General features: G+C 39.6%; 2 protein-coding genes and 1 long non-coding RNA gene across 3 annotated transcripts in view; 2 read left to right on the top strand and 1 right to left on the bottom strand.

Moving 5' to 3' along the window:
- Window positions 1–19,855, top strand: part of RB1 (RB transcriptional corepressor 1) — a 72,824-nt gene that overhangs the window by 26,770 nt on the left and 26,199 nt on the right. The window lies entirely within an intron of this gene.
- Window positions 952–16,316, bottom strand: LPAR6 (lysophosphatidic acid receptor 6). The gene is given in 3 exon segments (XM_027890817.1): window positions 952–962; window positions 14,400–14,746; window positions 14,749–16,316. Coding segments are annotated over 2 exon segments (1,002 nt in total). The 5' UTR covers window positions 15,626–16,316; the 3' UTR covers window positions 952–962; window positions 14,400–14,621.
- LOC114060931 lies at window positions 5,242–18,099 on the top strand. Its single transcript, XR_003572006.1, has 3 exons — window positions 5,242–5,255; window positions 7,466–7,468; window positions 17,979–18,099. It is a non-coding gene; the product is annotated as an uncharacterized LOC114060931 (long non-coding RNA).

Consider the following 19,855-nt stretch of genomic DNA (forward strand, 5'->3'; position numbering starts at 1 on the left):
CTACCAGCCCCTGCTACTTGATTTTCCTTGCTGACCTTTTCACTGGGGAAGCCAAGACTTGTGTATCCAGCTCCATGCTCATCACCACAACACTGTATGCACCCCAGGGTTTCCAATGCAGTGCTACAGCTGCTGTACCAGAGTGTAAATTTTTCCCCTGTAACATTTTTGTATGTTTGATGTCTTGGGAAATGCACATTGCCTCTGCATTGCTGTGTAAATTTCTTAGTGGTTTTTGCTATTTTTTGAAGAAGATGGCCTGAAAGCCCTTGAATTCTTTTTGTCAGAGCTGCAGAAACGGAGAACGAGACAGTATTTTAAGAGGCAGACAGTATTTTAAAAAACTTGCAGTGCTGTGCTTGAATGTGTTTTAATGTATTGAATCTCTCTTCCTGAGCTTTTAGGGGCATGTATTTGATACTGTTTTGGGGTGGCTTATATAGCTGATTTGAGTGTTAGTAGCATGGAATAGTTCAGTTGGAAGGGACCTACAGTGATCACCTAGAAACAGCAAAATATGTTGAGTGGAGCCTAGTGGAGGGGATAAAAAGGAATGTGCAAGACATGCACCCAAGGGCCCTGCTGCTTCATTGACCTACATGTCATGTCTCATCTGGGTCTCCCCAAGCTCAGGACAGAGTCTCCTATTGTTGGAGGCTTAGCACTGGAGACCATGGCGGGTTTTCCTCAAAAGCTGAGGGCAGCTGTGGCAGCCAGGACAGGCACCTCAAGATTCAGTGCTGGCCTCCATTGCCTTCTCTGCCTACCCATGAGGAAAGGGCTGTGAATTGTGAACAGCAGAGTGTTTAGTGGTGGCTCAGGAGAGCAGTAGTAGTGAAACATTATTTATGCTAAAATGTCTTGCTGAGTCTCTACATCACTGCAGCAAAGGAGCTGAGGCCCCACATAGAAATGGAGAGCTCTGAGTCCTCTAGTGTGGAAAATCCACCCCTTCCTCACATCTAAATATTGGCTGATTTTGTCTGGAAACACTTAATGTATTAGAAACAGGAGAAAATGTTGCTGTGGTTGACTTAGGAGGCTGTTGAGATGTCCTGGAAAGGCTCAGCTAGTGAACAAAGGAATTATTGTATTCTTTTGCAGTTCTTTACCTGGATATTGTTTCCATCTAATGGTATACAAGGTTTACAAGTGTCTGTTTAATTAACAGTTCCCTCAAGAATGAGTAGGAAATTAGAGAAGTGTAGTTCAGATCAGTAAATACATCTTAACCTCCAAACACTTGATAAAGGAGGAGAGAAAAGTCAGATGCCTTCTTACTTACAAAGAATGTCTCACCATAACTGATTGCTTTGGGTTAATTTTAAACAAAGTACCTGATAGTCTGAGGAAGATGGAATCTCGCAAAGGTTCAAGTTTGCTCATGTGGTTAGAGAACGTATTTTTTAAGTGCTAAAATGAAGAACAAAAGCATGGAATGAGTAAAGCTTATGCAAAAAAAAAAAAAAATTGGCTTGATAAATAAGAATAGAAACTATTGAAAAATATTTATTTACAAGTATTTACATAATGCAACTCTGATTCCCCTACTTGTTTAGCATGCGTTTTTGTTTAGTTCTTGCCTCCCCCACCCCTCCCAGGTAGTGCATTTCATTACAAAGCTTGTCTGCTTTTTGGAGAATCAGGTCTGGTTTTATCCAGTCTTTCCTCATTCTCCTGACTGCTTTAGGAAGCAGGACTTCAATAGGAGATTTGAAAGGACTGAGCATTTTAATACAGAAGAGCTTGAATTTATTGTAGTTTTACTTGTCACAGAGCTTTTGTGAGGAAAAATGTCTTGCATAATTTCCCTGAAGAAAAGTCTTAAGTGATCTGACCTTTAGCTATCTTTGAAAGCTGTATCAAATCAGTGTGAGATTTCTTACTGGTATCTGAAGATAATATATTACTCCTTAGCTAGTCATTATGAATATGTTTATTGCTTTTGCATAGCTAGCTGACTTAGTCGTTTGTGCTTTAGGAAGGAAATGAAACTTTTCTAGGTCATGCTTTCTTTTAACTAAAAAACAAAAAAAAAAGAAAGAAAAAAGAAAGGCATGGCCAGACAAAATAAAGAATGGAAAACAGCTGGAGGTTCTTCTCAATAATTCTTGATTTTAAAAAGCAGCAAATACATACTTACAAAATCACATGTAAAGTACTTTCTTTTCCTTAAATTTTTATTGAACCCTGAAAGGAGAAGCCCCATTTATCTACTCATGTATTTACCAGTGAGGTTTTGATGCTTCCAGAGGCACATTATGTGGAGATCAGTTAAGAATATGTTAATAATGCTGCATAACTTTTAGCTGCAAAATAGAAATCTACTGTACAGTAGTCTTTCTTTACTGTAGAACATTTGTGCTCACAGTAGGCACTATTTTGATTTCATAACTTTAAATATAGGGAAATGAAATTACTTTAGACTCAAAGATGACGATAGCCTTTGCTTCATTTTTATCGTATTTATATAAATATGATTTAAACACTGCCATAGTTGAAATGTGTTCCCCGTGAAAGGCATAGCTCATTACCTGCCAACCTGGAAGTTCATGCTCAGCCTTTTCCATAATTCTGTCAAATTGATCTCTCTTGCGGCCGGCCAAAAAAGTAATTGTTTTGAATATCTCAAACGAACATTGTGTGAATAAATTCCAGAATACCTGAATTTCCCTTAGAGAAATCCCTGTCAACTGCAGTGTCACATCTTTGACCGAAGTGTCACTGTTTGCTGCACTGTGTTAGGAATAAACAAGGAAGAGCAGGTTTTCAGTGCAAGCAAATCAAACACAAAGTCTATCAGTTTTCAGTCTGTTTTGAGTGATATGTCTATATATCTGAAATGCATTTGTTTCAGTGTAACTTAAGTTTGGGTTTGGTGGGTTTTTTTGGTTTTTTTGCTGTGTCCTTCAAGAAAGTAAACACCTATGATCTTTGTTATCTGTATCTGCAAAGCAATCTAGCTGTATTTCCCTGTCTCTCAGCTTCCATTCTGCTCACAAGCTCTGAGTGGGAGGAACAAGCAAGGTACTACATTTTTCATGCTGCTGCTTAGAGAATGTTCTTCCCGCAAATGCCCTTTCACATGCACAGTAAGTGGAGAGTGTGGAGCATACACATATTCTAAATCATCTCATTTGGGATACTTAAATAATTTGGGCTATGCTACAGAATACTTTCTCTGCAAGCCAGCTTTTGGAGGGCCCAACACAAGATGTGCAAAGCCATTCTGCTCTGACAGGGTTCACCTTCCTGGTACTGGGGTAGTGAAAGGGTCTTGTTCTTCTGCATTGGAGTTGCAGGAAAACTGCAGCCTTGTCTAAAGATAAGGTAATTTATGCCAACACGGTAAGGGGGGTTAGAGAAGGAAGCACTCCACACTTTTCTTATTAGACTATACAGTTGGTAGAGTGTTCTGTTGTTAACTTGTTAAATCATCTGCAGGAGCACTAGGAGTCAAGGGGTATTCCACATAGGACTGCAGTTTTAAAAGATTATGTGGTAGCTTTTGCTTTTAACAGGGATGAGGTCAGCTGCACCACCTTCTGCAACCCCACAACAGCCCAGAACAGAACAAAAAGGTTCACTGTGGCGGGCAAAAGGCATTTCACTCGCAGCCTGATTTGGTCTGCTATCTTCAACTGCGGTTTTGATGTTTGTTTTTGTGTGAGTAACAAACAGTTGTTGAACTAAGTCAGTGCACTGCACTGCAGCTGTTCATACTGTAGCCTTCCTTGGCTGTATTGGTCTGTCCTAATTAGTGTTCGTATTTTTCAAAGGAAGGACGAACACCAGTATTGGCATACGTTGCAATTTAGAGTTGTAGTGTGTTTTAGAGTTTTACTGACTGATGCAAGATGAAGATGGCTCTATGAAGTTACTTCTCTTAATGGTTGAAGTATGATCAGCGGTAGACAAGTGTGCTTTGCTTTATTTATAACTTCTTCCATGTAGCATTGCCTAACCTATGCTCCATAATGCTTCTCCTTTATTATCTGCTTCTTTGTGATTTCTGCTTTCAGTTCAACATTTGCCATGAAATCTACAGTACTGTTTTATCACGTATATTTGATTTAATATAACTCAATGTTTGCATAAGTATTTGTTAACTATGTAGGTAATGTTTATACCTCATCCCACACCAAAGACTTCTGTCAATTTTAAATGATGCAGCTCATTGTGGCAGAAATGCCTTCCTGATGAAAACCTTGTATTCCTAAAGAATACATTATTGCATTAATATGACAAACTCACTGAGCTGGAATAACAGGACTGACTTTGATCATGCAGTAAGGAGAAAAATATTAAGTGGGTATGTTTAAGATTTGTGTAAAAAGTGTTAAACAAATCCAGGTCAGGGTAAAGCTGTGAGCAATTACAGGTCAGCAAGTACTCCTTAGTACTTTAGTATAGCACAGTCAGCTTCCTAGTCTTTGGTTGTACAAGGACACAGTTATTGTGGAGCTCAGTGTACTCGAGTGCTTCGTGCCTGTTTCCCTGGATGCAGTGCACCAATTTCAAGTTAGGTTTCTGTGCAACTTGTTAGGAGGAATTGAGTATCTCAGAAGGGGAGTTAGTGGTGTGTATCCTTTTCAGTAGTGATTTCTATAAGGTTTTTCTCAAGTCCTACAGGTCTTGTAGAGATAGATGTCTACATGCACTTTGAAGACCTCTTTGATTTCAACATCTTACATAATTCCTTTTAAAATAGGAAGAAATAGGAATGGTCATACTGTCAATGGTTTATACATTAGGTTATTGAATAAATCGTTTACTGTTGTGTTAAAATAATGAGTCTAAAATCTTGTTGAGAGGCAGCCAAGTAAGGTCAGGTGGCAAAGACTGGGTCTTTGGGGCTAAGTCTAGTAAGTCTCTTTAAAGTCAGTGCTACTGACTTTAAAGACACAGTAGTTTGGGCTTGAGTATTGCCCCACATTAGTGATTACCGTGTCATCAGCAGTTTGTTGGTATTGGGTTCCCTGGCCTGTTTTGGCATTTGTCAGCTCTCCTCTGGACAATGCCTAGGCAAGATTTGGGGCATAATGCAACTCAGAGACTTTTTTCAGCTGCTGGTATGGATTAGCAGTGGAGAACGTTTAGTGGTGGTACATGTGGGTGCAAGCTGTGCTTTGCCACTTGCCCTTGAGGCCCTAGGACATGCTGTGGCTCGTTGTGCTACCAACCATAGATGTAGCCATGGGTTCAACCACAGGAGTGACTGCAGTGCTGGCAAATGAGTCACAGGTTCCTGCACTGTCTTTCCTCTAGGCTCCAGGACTCGTACGTGTTTCTGCACAGCAGCTGTCTTCTCTGGGAAAAGCTAGTCTGTTCCTTTTGTGCCTACTAAATTTTGCCTTTCCTCAGATATAGAAATACCTGATTTGTGAGTGAGGGACAGCCTTAAGCACAAAAAGAGTGCTCGGCATATCCAGAATGACAACATTTGCAAGCACGCTCGTTGTCAGGGTGCAAACTAATTAGGGAGCTTCACTGATGTAAAGGCAGGCACCTCAGGAATTGCAGACAGCAGATTGCCCTTGCAGACATCACTCAGTTCCAGTGGTCTTCTGGATTTTAGGCACTTAGTGTCTTGTCTGAGCTTGGAAGTTGCAAGGGATGATGATTTATAATATTTTCTAGGGTTTTTTTTGCAAGGGATGAAACATGCTAAGGGCCACCAAATGATGGCTTTTCATGTGCTCACCATGCTTCTATCAACAAAGTTACATTAGAAGAGTGCAGCTTTAACCTTCAAAAAGGAACTGAGAACATATTTGAGGTTTTCTGTCTGTACATACATACTAAATATATTTCTGCTTACATCATGAATGTGTTTCAGAAGCATGTGGGATGAGAGGGAGGTCACTACCACCACTGCTGCTCTGCGTGATAGTGCTAAAGGAGCATACTGGTTCTGCTGCATGTGCTTTTTGAATTTTTTTTTAAGGTTATGACATTTCAGTTACCACAGCTGTGGCTGGAAAACCTTCTATGATTTTACCTTTAACATATAAGGCACATTCTTAGAAGTCTGAAGAAGATGATTGGGTTTTGGGTATTTGTGAATATACTAAGTAGTGTAATATAAATATATATATTTATGTTTATATGGGTTTTTATTTTGAGCGTATATATATATACATACTCTTTAACAAATACTTAAATATGTAAGAGTGTTTCTCTCATGCCTTTCTAGTACTCCTGAAATGTTTCCTTTTATAGAAATCATGCTGTACTTTTGAGGCTTGAAACTTTTATCTACCTGAACAGCTGAAGGCAAATTGAAAAACCAGGAAGAGTAACGAACTATAGCCTTCACTGTCTGTACCATCACTTTGAAAATCTTCCCTGCCACTCCTGTTTATCGTGAAGATGACTCAAGCTGTTATTCATGCTTGGGTGTTACCATCTGAGCAAATCCTCTAGTTTAGTGGAAGAGAAACCAGAACACTTAAAACTGAGTCCTGTGTTTCCTGCTTTTGTCTCTGTTGACAGCGTGTTCACTTCTCAGTAGACACTAAGTGTACACAACACTCTCCAGGACTGTAAGAGATTGGTTACATTAGCACAGTGTTAGTGGGCTTATCTGCTGCAGGTATACCAAATCAACCCAACCCTTAAGGTGCTCTTTTGACTCAAGTACGAACATGACCAAAGAGATTACCTAAGACACAGCAACTATGTGGAGTTTTCATTCTGTGAAATTTAGATGCCTTTTTTGATTAAAAACTTAAGTTTTTCCCTACTTCATTTACTGCTTTAGAGTTTCTCTTATTTAAGGGAATATGAGTCCTACTTCAATAGCTTAGATATTTAGGCTTCCTCTGTGCTTGAGACGGAGCTGCACTTCCAGAAAGCAATTAATTCTGTTTATTTTAAACAGATATTTTACAGTGGGATTATTCATTTTCCCTAACTGTAGAGAGCATCTGTCTCAATGACAAACCTAAACTAGATCTATAATGTTTGCCTGTTAAGGTTAGTAGAAGTGAGTCACATGCTTAATTCTAGTTGTCATAACTGCATTTCCCCCTTCCTTTCAACATGAAGGGGACATTAGCAAGGCAGTTGTGTAATTATGCCTAGCTTTGCTTTAGGTGGCTACTTGTGCTGTATATCTTGCCTATAGTCACTGTTGTGTTTGCTGTTCACACAGAGGTCATGTATAGTTACAAGTGTAAGTACAGAAGCAGAGTCTGTGTTAGGATCTCTCTGGTTATAGATTTACAGCTGTAACAGGGAACTGGGGTTGATAGGCTGTGCTCAGTGGAAGCTGCCAGCTCTTGGTGGTGCAGTAGAAAGATATCTTACCTGTCTCTACACCAGTCCCAAGTACAGAGTTAGTCACAGAAATAAGTCTGTGTTAACATGATAGACTATTTTTTATCTTAAGGTTGCCCTGATTATGAGTAACACTTTAACAAGAAATAGTGAAATAGTTTTCTGGGAATACTTGTTTTCCGAGTTGGTCGTTTTTTTATATTGTCCAATGTGGTCATACCATAGTCATTTTAGTCCTGCTATGTTTCTGGGTAGATAAAACTTCAGCATTTCATCCTGCAACATTGTGATATCTGCATTGTAAATACTTTGTAGGAACATTTCAAGGTTGCCCATGAGGGAAGAATATATTAGAATTCAGAGAAGTATATTTGCAGTCCTTTCATTTTTGTAAAATTTTGCTGGATTGTGGCAAATTTGATGTGTCTACCTTCTTAAATACAAAAATAAACCGTGCTTGGTTTAAAATCTGCGGTCATATTGCTGCTACTTCTTCCTTGTGTGGGATTATGCTCTCCAACTTTGTAGTTTTATAAATCTCTGTAGTGAAACAAAACTGGTGAAACGAATAGAACGAAGTTTTGTTTTGCTTGGGTTTTTGTGTTTTTTTTGGGGGGGTTTGTTTATTTTATCTGAGCCACAATCCTGAATAACTGTCATAAGTTTTTATTGCTCTTTCTATCCTTATTGCTGTGTCATTTGAGCCATTTCCTTGCCAACCTTTCTATGGAAGATAAAATTAGCTTCTGTTAAGAAGCTAAGTAGGTTCCAAAAAAACATTCTAATGTGAAAGTTTGGGTTTTTTCCCAGCTATATGCTCAATTTTCAAGCTCTTAAGGGGATAACAGTATCATGTCAAATTCAAACTGTCAAATTATATGCTATTGGAAGGGAGGTTTTGTCTCTCTGCTTCTTGCACTTCGAGTTACTATGCGTAAATGCGTTGGATTTGGCTTGATTTGTTGTTTTCGTAGGCTGAAAAAGTTCCTTTGTGCCTGCTTTTATACAGTATGAGTACATAGTATTTCAGTTACATGTTTGTATCACTTGAGTATGTGTCTTACAGTAACTTTCCTGTAATAAAACCTCCTTGTCAGGGCTGTGGATCCCCCTATTCACAGCTGTTGAGTAGGCGTAGTGTTCACCATCCTCCAGAAAGGTAATCCCTCAGGGTTTTATTGAAGCTTTTCATTTGGGTTGGAATTGCATGTCAGAATTGGTTAGGCACAGGCTGATAAGTGCCTGTGGTACAGCTGAGTATGGAGATCTGCTAATCTCTGGACCTGTGTACCAGGTGTTCTCCTGAACTCCTGAGCAGAGACTTGAGGTTCATACAATTAGACTCTGCCTAGTCTAAACTTAGCTTGGGTAAGCACTTGGGCTGTCAGCACCCTGTTCTTTCCTTTCGGTGAGTTAGATTGCCCAGACCAGAGTCTGTGCTTGGCATGCTCCATCTGTGCCTCTTGCACCTTCCAGCAGCTTGGAGGAACTCACAGATCTTATCTGGACAGCAGAAGGTGCTGATTTTACCACCTGTGGGAGCATGTGAAATACAATGTGAGCATGCACTATATGTGGTAAACTTTGTTTCACACCTAAAAAGTGTGAAAACATTCAAGCAAACAAGTAGACCAGCAGTTTTCAGATTTGATTCCATTAACGAAACATGTTTTTTCTTAGGGCTGAAAATACAAATATTTTGGTACTTGCTTCACTATCTGTATTCTCATTTTTTCCCATGCTTTGCTATATACTTAACAAATGTCTCCATTAAGAAATATCTGCAATGTCGTGGGTACTTTTTTCATTACTTTATAAGAGCATCAAAGTTCTTTTATAGGTAGTTTCAACTTTAGTCAAGTGTAACTCTTGATGCTGCAATGAATGGTAAATTTTTTGTAATCCACTATCACTCCTTAGTGACCAGGAATGTCTTCAGTTTTTATTACTTAAACAATTGCTTTAAAAAAGTGCTTGCCAGGATAAACTTCCAAAAATTATTAAATCTAATAATGTTGCATGATTTTACAGAAGAGTAAAGACTTGCAACTGATATGTCCAACTGACTTCCTTTTATAAAGCAGCAGTATTTGCAGAATTCAGCTGAAAAGCAGAGGACTTAAGATAGGCACAGTTGTTTTCATTTAAAATAGACTTAATATTATTTCCAGGATAATGCCATTAATTTTGGGTGCCTCCTGTTGCTAGCATTGGTATTTATGAATTTTGTTATTTATGGGAGGAACTCACTGATTCAAAAAAGGTAGAGTTAGGGCAAATCTTAAAGCTGTGTATGTGGAAAAATATTCTTTTTATCTCATCATAAAAGGATAAGAACTTGCTGTAGGACTTCCTTTGTTATTGCTTGTGGTTTGATTGTCACGTTTAAACTGTAGAGAAGTTACCCATTCTTAGTGTAGGACAGCTTTTAGTTTTGCTAGAACTAGAGTGGGAGACTGTTTCTTAAATAGAAAAAAAGAGTTATTTAAAATCTAAATTCTCAGCTCTGGAATTTTTAGTTTTCTAACAAAGTGGTAGGTTTTATAAAGTCCAGAAGATGTGTGAAGAGTACTTTTTGTTTGGTTGAATTTTGTGGTAAGTTCAGTTTTCTTACGGGAAAAACTGGGCTTACTTTGTGAACAGCTGTATAACAGGAACTGGATGGGAGGGAGGCAATAAATGCAAAAGGCTTCAGTGTCAAAGCAGAATTAGACAACTAGAACAAACTTCTCCATCCAACTTCTTGCAGAAGTATTAGACTGTGCAAGCTTGGCTTTCTGAATCTACATTAATCTTAAATGAGTTCTATTGAGTACATTATGTAAACGTACTAATGCAGTGGCAGTTGTGTTTATACAATATTTTCGACATTCTGGTAGTTGGATAACCCATGCAGCCCAGACATTTAAATCTAGATTTAAAATAATTCTGATTTACATTTTGCTTTAGCTTTTGAAATGTATCCTCTTTCATTTTGTCAATGGTACTCAAATGCCAGAAACTCAGAAGTCTAAATTATAATAGTCTGGCAAAAAAGGGAACTTGTCAGGATTTACAGGTCTGCCTAGGTGCAAGAACCTTATAATATTACATTTACTGCTGGAAAAGTATGAACAAATTGCTCTTCATTGATAAAACTACTAGAAAGTAACTTGAAAGAATAAATAAGGCTAGAGGATGCTGTGCTTGGGTGGGAATTTCAAACTACTAGTCTCAAGGTAAACCTCATGGGGTTCTCTGTAATTTTAGCTGAGTTCTTCATGTATTTCTGAAAGTCTCATCTTTGGTGAAGATGCTGCTTGAAATTACAAGTGCAAATCACTATCTCATTTGAGAGAGATGACGGAAGACCAACCAATCAAAAGTGGTATGGAAAGACTGAATGACAATCTAGTGCTCCCTGCCTCTTTCAAAAGAAGTGAGGGGGCAGTAATGAAACTAGTGGATTTGAAACAAAAAAGTGTTTTATTCCCCCTCCACACATATGCAATGTGAACTTTTACTACTGTGAATGTTAAAAACTTTACACACATTTGAAGGAAGACAGGAGAAGCTCACAGAAGAGAAATTTTTAATGTTGCTGAACACACAAATACATCTGACCCCAAAAGTCCTGAGATATGACCGGTGAAGTGGGACAGCACTTGAGAAAGTCTTGTGTGCCTCTCCTGGTGTTATCTTCTTCCCCAGGCATCCAGCCTTGGCTGCTGTTGGAGGCAGGATTGTAGATTAGCTGAATGTCTGGAGTCTGATCCAGTACAGCCATTCTTATCTTCTACCTGGTCTCAAAAGGTCTTTCTCAATCTTTGCATTTCTGTGTCTGAGGTTACCTCCTTAAGAAATGAAAGCTTGGAGGTTGATTCCAGTTAAGAATTCCTTATCTGTCTGAAGTATCTTCTGTGGGGTTTTTTGCACACTTTTGGATAAAAAGTATGAAAATGTGTTTGACTTGGTATTGGTATTTCTTTAAATATCCAAGACATGTATACCAAGGGGGGAACCCTACTTGCATTCTGTTCCTGGAAAAGCCAGAAATTAAAATTTCAAGCTGAGTATAGAAAGGATACAATGGGACATCTTTTGATTTTTGAAGCAATGATATGTTGAGGTAAATCTGAGGCGGTAATCATAAGTTTGTTTCTTTTTCCTTGTCTTTTGAAACTGCTGGTAATTTCCTAGTTATCAATGTCTGCCTGCCTTGATTTAGATCAAAAACATCCTTGGAATCAACTAAATTCCTCTGCTTTTATTTTTATAGTAAGTGTGCATTTTCTGCACTCTGTAGATAAAGAAACCAGACTTCAAAGAACATTTTTTTAAGTTTTGATCCTAAGACTGGACTCCTAATGCCCCCTGTGTGGGCATATGAGTTAAAATAATTCACTTTCAGGAAGTACTGGTTGCAACACATTCAGATCCTCAGGAGCTCTGATAATATAAACCTTTTTTATTTGAGATCTCTCGACATGAATTAGGAGCATAACTCCTCATCTAGATTTTAAATTTAAATTTTGCGTAAGACCTTGCCAGAGAGACACAGGAGCTGGTATCAAAGGCAGGAGCAGAGGGAGTGAGTGCATGTGTTCAGGAGTGTACCACTGAAAACATTGCTCCATCCACAAGTCTTCAGGATAATCTTGTTGCAGAACCAGAAAAGGTGGAGAAAACCTCATCCAGTCCTGAATAGCTGGTACCTTGGCTTTATAACAGCTTGTTGTGGGAGGTACAAGTTCACTCCTCTTCTAAATCAGTCAGATCAGGAATTTTTCAAGTAATGGTCTGATTCTCAAAATTACAGATGATAGGTTTTTGACTGTGTTGTTTTTTTGTTAGAGTATTTGGTTGTCCCCCACACACCTCTGTGGAACAGTGAAGTAAGCTTAATTATAAAAAATACAAACTTTCCTCAAATGGTTTTGGGACATCGAGCTATTAACTGGTTGGAAAGCTGCTGTATTGTGTGGCGCTGTGCTGTTGCAAAAAGCAGAAGCTTCTGCCCTGGTTAGTGAGTGCAAACCAGAAAGACCTCCTGTTTGTGCTTCTCCAGTCTACTCCAGATAATACACCAAGGAAGTCTGGTTTAAAGGGGAGTACTCATGCATGTGACTTTATCTGCTTGTAAGTCAGTGATTTTTTTTTTCTTTATTTCCCTCCTTCCCCCCTGGCCCCGCAGTTGTGTAATCTCAGACTGAGTAGCTTCTCTTTACCAGGGTGAGGCTCCAGGGTGCTCACTGCTGTAGTGCAGAGGTGTTGCTGAACAAGTTGTCACTCAACTGAGTAACAGCTTTGACAAGCTCAGTGAGAGTAGTAGTCTAGAAACATAGCCCAGCTTGTAATTAAGGGTTTTTGTCTCACAGTCTTTAAAAAGGAACCTAGTATTAAACAGACTCTTTAGAGAGGGATTCACTGAGATGTTAGAGATGCATATCTGATTTTGAACTTTGGATTTGTCAGTGGCATATGGAAAATGTACAGGATTTCTACTCTATGCTGGGGGTTTCATGCATTTTTCTGAAGTCAGATGTAAATCTTAGAAGATTTTAGGATTCCCAATGAAGGTGGATGCTTATTTTCAGATATTATGCAGATGTTTTTATCTGTGATATGTTTGTAGCTTAAGCTCATACTATTTGACTTTTCCTTGTGTAAGTTGTACGGATAAAGATTGAAAATGCTGTTAAATTTAAAATTCAATCAACATTACTTTCTAGCAGCCTTTCAGTAACTCAGTTTCCCAGAAGTAGGAAGGAGGCAGTGCACAGTTGAGTTGTTAAGAATTAACAAAAGCTTTGCAAAGGAAAGTAAACTCAGCCAGATAACGTAGGATATTCTCTGACAGCTCAATATGCATTTTCTCCAACATTGATTCATGCTTCTGTATACAACCCTGAAGTAAAAATGCCTCAGTGCTGTATTCGTGTTGCAGCTGACTGTCCTAAAGTGCAAATTCATTTAAACTCAGTTCTTATTCTTGACTCCGTTGTTTTTGGGGAGGAAAAAACAACACTTTCTTTTACCTTTTAAATTTTATTTTATTTTACAGTGATGTTAAATTAATTTTAAGGAAAATTTACACAGTGTTCTAATAGCTGAGAAACAGATATAGCAGGATGTTTCAAAGCACTTTTGTCTATGTATTCTTGTTTGTAACAGTAATATATGTAGATTCCTCCTTTTACATAGCATTGACTTCTCAAAATGTCTTGGTTAATTTTGCCAGCATGTAGCCACAAGTACTGATTTTTACTACTTTTTAAAGTTTGAAAGAAAATAGCATTTGAAATTTCAAATACTCATGTTAAAATTATTTCTAGGACATGAAAATTGAGAGGAAGTTGCACTCAAAATCAGTGTCTTGAAATTCTGTAGGGGACACTGAATAATTTCCTGGAAGAAATATCTGAGTTTATGCACATTATCATTTCTAGTTGGCAAAAGTCATGTTTTTCTAAGAAATTACTAGTTTGAATCGAATCAACTTATTTGGAGGATGTTATTTTCCTCAAAAGTCATGTTGTGTTGGAGAACTCATGAAAGAAATACAGTGTTGCTGTACCTGAAGCTCAGTCTTCAGTCATCAGAAATTACTTTGTTTTAATTACACAGGCATCTGAGACAGAGGTGAGAAGAAAAACCAGTCTGTCTAAGCCATTTCCAAATCCTCCAAACTACCAGAAGACTTAATTACTTCATGGGGGCCAGACTTGTGGAGATAGCATATATTTTAATCAGATAAACCTAGGAGAAACAAAGTTCTTATAAACCATGGATTGAAGCCTCCTATGAGCATAACGCTCCCTAAGAAGAAAGGTGCAGGGGAAAAAGGAGGGGGAGGAGTAAGAGGGACAGAGAGAGAGAGAGAGAGAGAGAGAGAGAAGAGGAAACTTTGGAGCAGGCACAGTAGCTGAAGTGATATGACAATATGGGGCAATTTTCCTGAGTAACTGGATCCTATAGCATAAAGTAGGTAGCTTCACCCCCATCCTCAGTAGCTTGGAAACTGATATCATTATTAAAAATGAACAATTGTTTTAACTTCAGGAAAGAAAAACAATCTATTTTTTATTTGTGTTTGACTTGACCAGAAGTCTTTGGACTTTGGTTAACCTAATCCAAACCCAGTCTGTCAGAACAGACCTTTGACATAAATTCTTAAAATACTTTTTCAGTGTGCTATTACGCTTAATGCTTTTACAGTCTTGTAATAAACTTTTCAGATGTGAAGGAAGCATTACATTTACATATGAGAACATATGTCCACAGCTGAAGAAATGTGCAGGCTTCTAATTCCAGTTTAGTCCCAGTAGTCTTTTAATATAGTTTATATTGTAGAGTCACTGTCAAATATTTTCATTTTTATGGTCTGAAGGCTGTGTTGAATGAAGTTTTCTGAAACTGGCCTTTCGGAGAATCTGATGTCCCGTGTTCTTGTGGACCGGTTCTTTTTTATCGAATTTTGGATTGTATCTGATGTGAAGTAGTAGACTATAGGGTCAAAACAGCAGTTTGAAACGGCGATACACAGAGTGATGGGGTACATAGTCCTGACTGCAGTTACCACTGAGCAATTAATCCAGGTCTGTGTTCTCATAAGGGAGTAAAGTATTAAGGTAACATTATAAGGCACAAAGCAGAAGCAGAATATCACTAAATGGACAAAAATCATCTTGAGTACCTTTTTCTTGCTTAGTTTATTCCGGCTTAATGTAAGCGGCTTATTCAAAGTCCGTAGGACCATAGTGGAGCAGGTAACATTCAAGATGAGTGGAATAAAAAACCCAACTGTTTCAATGAAGATAACAATCCGGGATAGGTAGGTTTTCCACGTGTCCTCTGAAAAGTTTTCAAAGCATGTCCTTTGTGCAGAATTGTTATGGCAGTTTGTAGACTGGAAAAAGCTTGCTGGTGTGCTGCCTGCTAACACAATTATCCACACTGCGACACAGACAATTTTTGCATTCCTCTTGGTTCGGAGGGTCTTAGATCGGAAGGGGTGTACGATAGCTAAAAAGCGATCTACACTTATGCAAGTCAGAAATAAAATGCTCCCATACATATTTGTATAAAAAAGGGTGACAGAAATCTTGCAAAGAATGTCTCCAAATGGCCAGTTTCTGGTTACAAAGTAATAAATCCTGAAGGGTAATGTAAACACGAAAAGCAGATCCGATATGGCTAAATTAAGCATGTAAGTTGTAGTTTCATTTTGCACTTTTAAGGTGCAAGTGAAAATGTAGATCGCCACACAGTTTGCTATGAGGCCGAGAACAAACACCATGCTAAAGATACACCCATACAAAGTATATTTAAAGGAGTCCTCAGTGGAACAATTAGAGCTTACCATTATAATGGTATGTTTAAAATTCCTGTGATTTGGAGGTTTCTCTGGTATTTTTATTGCAACTCTTTTGAAATTCCAGAAGAACTCGCAGATCAGATGTATTTTGAATGGTGTGCTTTGGCAAATTTGTTGTGCTGTGAATCTTCAGGGAAGAAAGGCGAGCTCTGTAGCAGGGGAGTACATCTCCAGCAGAAATCACCAGAAGGTCACACTTTTCTTCTGAGTGCTATTTGTAATCACATAGCCAGTTGGCAAAAGTCAGAAAAGACATTGTCTGTGGCAGATGAGATCCCTTCAAAGCTTGCTTAGTTCCATTTCCCACCTCGATTCAATGAAACCATTGTAGGGCTTTCTGCCTTACTCCTGGCTGCAGATCGTGATGGCAAAGCCTTGTCCATCCAAATGTCCTGGGAGCATGTGCTTTACGAAGCGATCTCCTGGGTGCCACAAAGTGTGGGCACTTGCATTTCTCCCTCAGCCTTCTTTCTGTACAACAAGTTTTTCGGCTCGCTGGCTGGCCCCATGGGGCAGGAAGCAGAAGCAGAAGGGAGCTGCTTGCCAGGGCAGAAACCGAATTCCAGAGCGTGTTTGTTCCTGCAGCCCACAGCCCTCGGCAGCTCTCACCAACTCCTTCTGGGAGGAGAGCAGAGCGCTCAGGCAATTTGTAGCATGACATCACAGGAAGAAGAGGCCGGGCCTGAAGAATGGTTTGTTTGGTTTGTTTGCCTTCCCTTAATCTGATAATGTCTCTGCTGTACCTTGCAGACTGTAGCTTGCAGGCATTCGAATAGTCACCAGCAGAGAGCTCCAGCTGCCTCTTAACTCTTTCCATGCTTCCTGAAAGGTCCTTTGTCAATGTTGCCAGGGCCTGAGAAATCTTTTTCTTCAGTCGTGAGAAGACTTTGCAGTGCCAGAATAACCCTCGTGCCTTAAAGTTCCTGTTTTTCTTTGGAGATAATAGTAATTGTGGGATTTTATATAGGATTGAATTAGAATTATGGTTTTTGTTAGATATCTTTCCTTGTAATAGAGAACATATTAATCACCAGGAGTCAGCTGAGTAGTTCTGTCTAAATTCCCTCAATACCAATCTCAGGAGGGACAAAATAACATTGTTAGGTAATTAAATAATTTCACCAAATAATAACTGAGAGAGGATTGCTCTTGGATATTCCCAGGACTGGGATGTGTTGCAGTGGGAGGAGAAATTTTTAACATGTTCCATGTTAGAAAGCACACTCCAAGCTTTATTGCTAATCAGAAAGGTGGTTCTTTAAAAAAAAAAAGAAATACACTTCAGGGGTTTTTTTTTGAAATATTGTGATGCAGAAAGCATTTTCTTCAATATGTAAGCACAGAATTAATACAGCAAAATGCATACTGTACTGTGCAGTTGTTTCTGGTGATTTAAAGGGACCAGTTATCGCATATGCACAAAACAGTCCCATTAGTCACTGAATAATGAAACGAAAACATGTTATAACTAATTATATTGTTAAGTAAATATAAAAAAACTCCAACTCTTATTGCCTTTAGGGGCAGATATGAGGTAAATCTCAGTTTAGACAGACTCATTTATTTAACAACAGCTTGGATAGACTCACTTCTGGCATCAAAACCAGTCTATTTCTAAGTCTTAGAATAACAAACCTCTTCATATCTGGCTGGGTGGCATGGTTCTTTTGAACTAGATTTTAATCAGTTGTACCTAAGCAAGGCTCTGGGCAAAACCTTTATAGTCTGCTGTGAAGGAGAGTAAATAATAGTGCTTCACAGGATTTTGGCATGATTTCTTGATGTAAGCTATGTCAGACAAAATTCAGAAACATGAAAAAGTGGTTCTTGCTTATTTTATTTCAAGTTTTCTTTGTAGTTTTTTGTTAAACATTTTCACCTTGATTTTGAGTTGAAATCAAGCAGTTTAAGTTCAATAGGCTATAATACCGCAAGAAACCTTCTTGACTATTTTTGAAATTCATGCTTAATCATAAAGCATAGTGCATTTTGCACTTCTAAGTGCAAAATTTTCAGCCAGAAAGGAAAATGTGAGCTTGGCAGAGTCTCTCGTGTCAAATTTAACTTGTACTTTAGCATAAAGTTGTCTTAGCTGACTTTACTCACAAAAGCACATTTTGTTTCAGTTCCTGGCAACCTTGCATGGTAAGAGAGGGGTTTTCCTGCAAAAGTTCTGCGTCAGGACATGGGAGCTCTGATCTCAGTTCTACTGCTCTGACTTTGTACAGGAAAACTATGCAGGGCAGGTTCAGTTACTGGAATGAAAATCCATGAAGGACAGAAATTTGATGTCACATGGCAAAGCCTCAAGTAATAATTCACTTTTAGAGAGAGAAGCTAGGCCTCAAGAACCCCATGCAGCGCTACAGTCTGGGCACAGAGTGGCTGGAGAGCATCCAGGCAGAAAGGTATCTGGGGGTGCTGATTGACAGGAACCTAAACATGAGCCAGCAGTGTGCCCAGGTGGCCAAGAAGGCCAGTGGCATCCTGGCCTGCATCAAGAACAGTGTGGCCAGCAGGAGCAGGGCAGTGATCCTTCTCCTGTACTCTGCGTTGGTGAGGCCACACCTTGAGTATTGTGTTCAGCTCTGGGCCCCTCAGTTCAGGAAGGACATTGAGGTGCTGGAGCGGGTCCAGAGAAGAGCAACGAGGCTGGTGAAGGGACTTGAGCACGAGTCCTATGAGGAGAGGCTGAGGGAGCTGGGGTTGTTTAGTCTGGAGAAGAGGAGACTCAGTGGTGACCTCATCACTCTCTACAGACTATCTGAGAGGAGGTTGTAGCCAGGTGGGGGTTGGTCTCTTCTCCCAGACTATCAGCAACGGGACAAGAGGGCATGGGGCTTAAGCTTTGCCAGGGGAGGTTTAGGTTGGATATTAGAAAGAAGTTCTTTCCAGAGAGAGTGATCAGGCATTGGAATGGCCTGCCCAGAGGGGTGGTGGATTCACCATCCCTGGAGGTTTTTAAGATGAGGCTGGATGTGGCACTGAGTGCCATGATCTATTAATCACAGTGGGGTTGGACCAAGGGTTGGACTTAATGATCTCAGAGGTCTCTTCCAACCCAGTTAATTCTATGATTCTCTGGTTCTATGATTCTTTGAAATGAGTATGTCTCTCATCGATCAATACTTGATTTGGCATTTGGGCGAAGGTGTGGGTGCACAGAGGCAGGGTGAGATGTCTGATCAGAGGCACTGTCCATTTTACCACAGTAAATGTGCTTTAAGGCAGTTGTGAAGGGGCATCCTCAGCCTTTGCTTCACCCATTGGAGCCCCTGCCTTGCTGTGGTCTGTGTTGTTGCTCCTGTTACATATGTGGACACTACTTATATCTCTGTTTTAGGGTATTGTGTGTATGCTTATGTTGTCTTTGTGACTGTGGCCCCTGTACCCTTTTGGTGCAGCACAGTACATGCGCTTTTTGTTAACTGAAGACCTAAGTCATATTTGTGTATGTCCAGAAATACCATTCAGATGCAGAGTCTCTCCACCTGTGGATGAAAATTTGAAAACCCCAAGTTGACAGGTTTTTCATTCCTCTCATGTTTCAGCAAGGAAGGGTTATGACTTAGCATGCCGGCTGAGTTATTTTAGTGTAAAAGTGTGAATGGCAAAGGCAAATTGTGTACCCTTTCTCTTCATTTGGATATAGCTGATTGTTACCAAGCAGTGTTTAAATTTATGTGAGCTTCTCCAAGCTGAAAAGCCTGTACTAGTGCACTGGGAGCAGCTGGGATTCAGGATTTGCCTCCCGTCTGGCCATGCTCCAATGCAAGCAGGGGCAAAACTTCATTGCACGCTCCCTGTGTGCTGGATCGTGTTCTAAGATGTTGGGCTTTGTGCTGACAGGTTCAGAAAAGAGTTTAGTAGACCCCAGTGCTTTAAAAACTTTTAAAGAAGAGAAAGAATTGGCATGGTAATGACCTTGCTTATGCTCCTTCACCAAAGGCAATTTTCCTTTGGGATGGGGAGGGGAGGCAGGCAGGAGGAAGCAGCTGCAGGGAGAGCCCTGCACGCTGAGGGAAGTTTTTTCTGCAAAGGAAACAATGCTGTTGCTGCAGGGAAATGCATATGTAAGTCTGTCTACCTTTCTGCGTCAGGCAGGAATGAGTTAGGACCTGTCATTTGCTGCTAGATGAGCAGGGCCTGCATTTCCATTAACAGGCTTCCTGTGGCTCTTGAAGAGGCACCAAAGGCAGAGTGAGCACGGGCTCCTTA

This window comes from Empidonax traillii, unplaced genomic scaffold (genome assembly GCF_003031625.1).
Source record: "Empidonax traillii isolate 1590-97213 ecotype Southwest subspecies unplaced genomic scaffold, ASM303162v1 scaffold298:size702513, whole genome shotgun sequence".
NCBI classification, from domain to species: domain Eukaryota; kingdom Metazoa; phylum Chordata; class Aves; order Passeriformes; family Tyrannidae; genus Empidonax; species Empidonax traillii.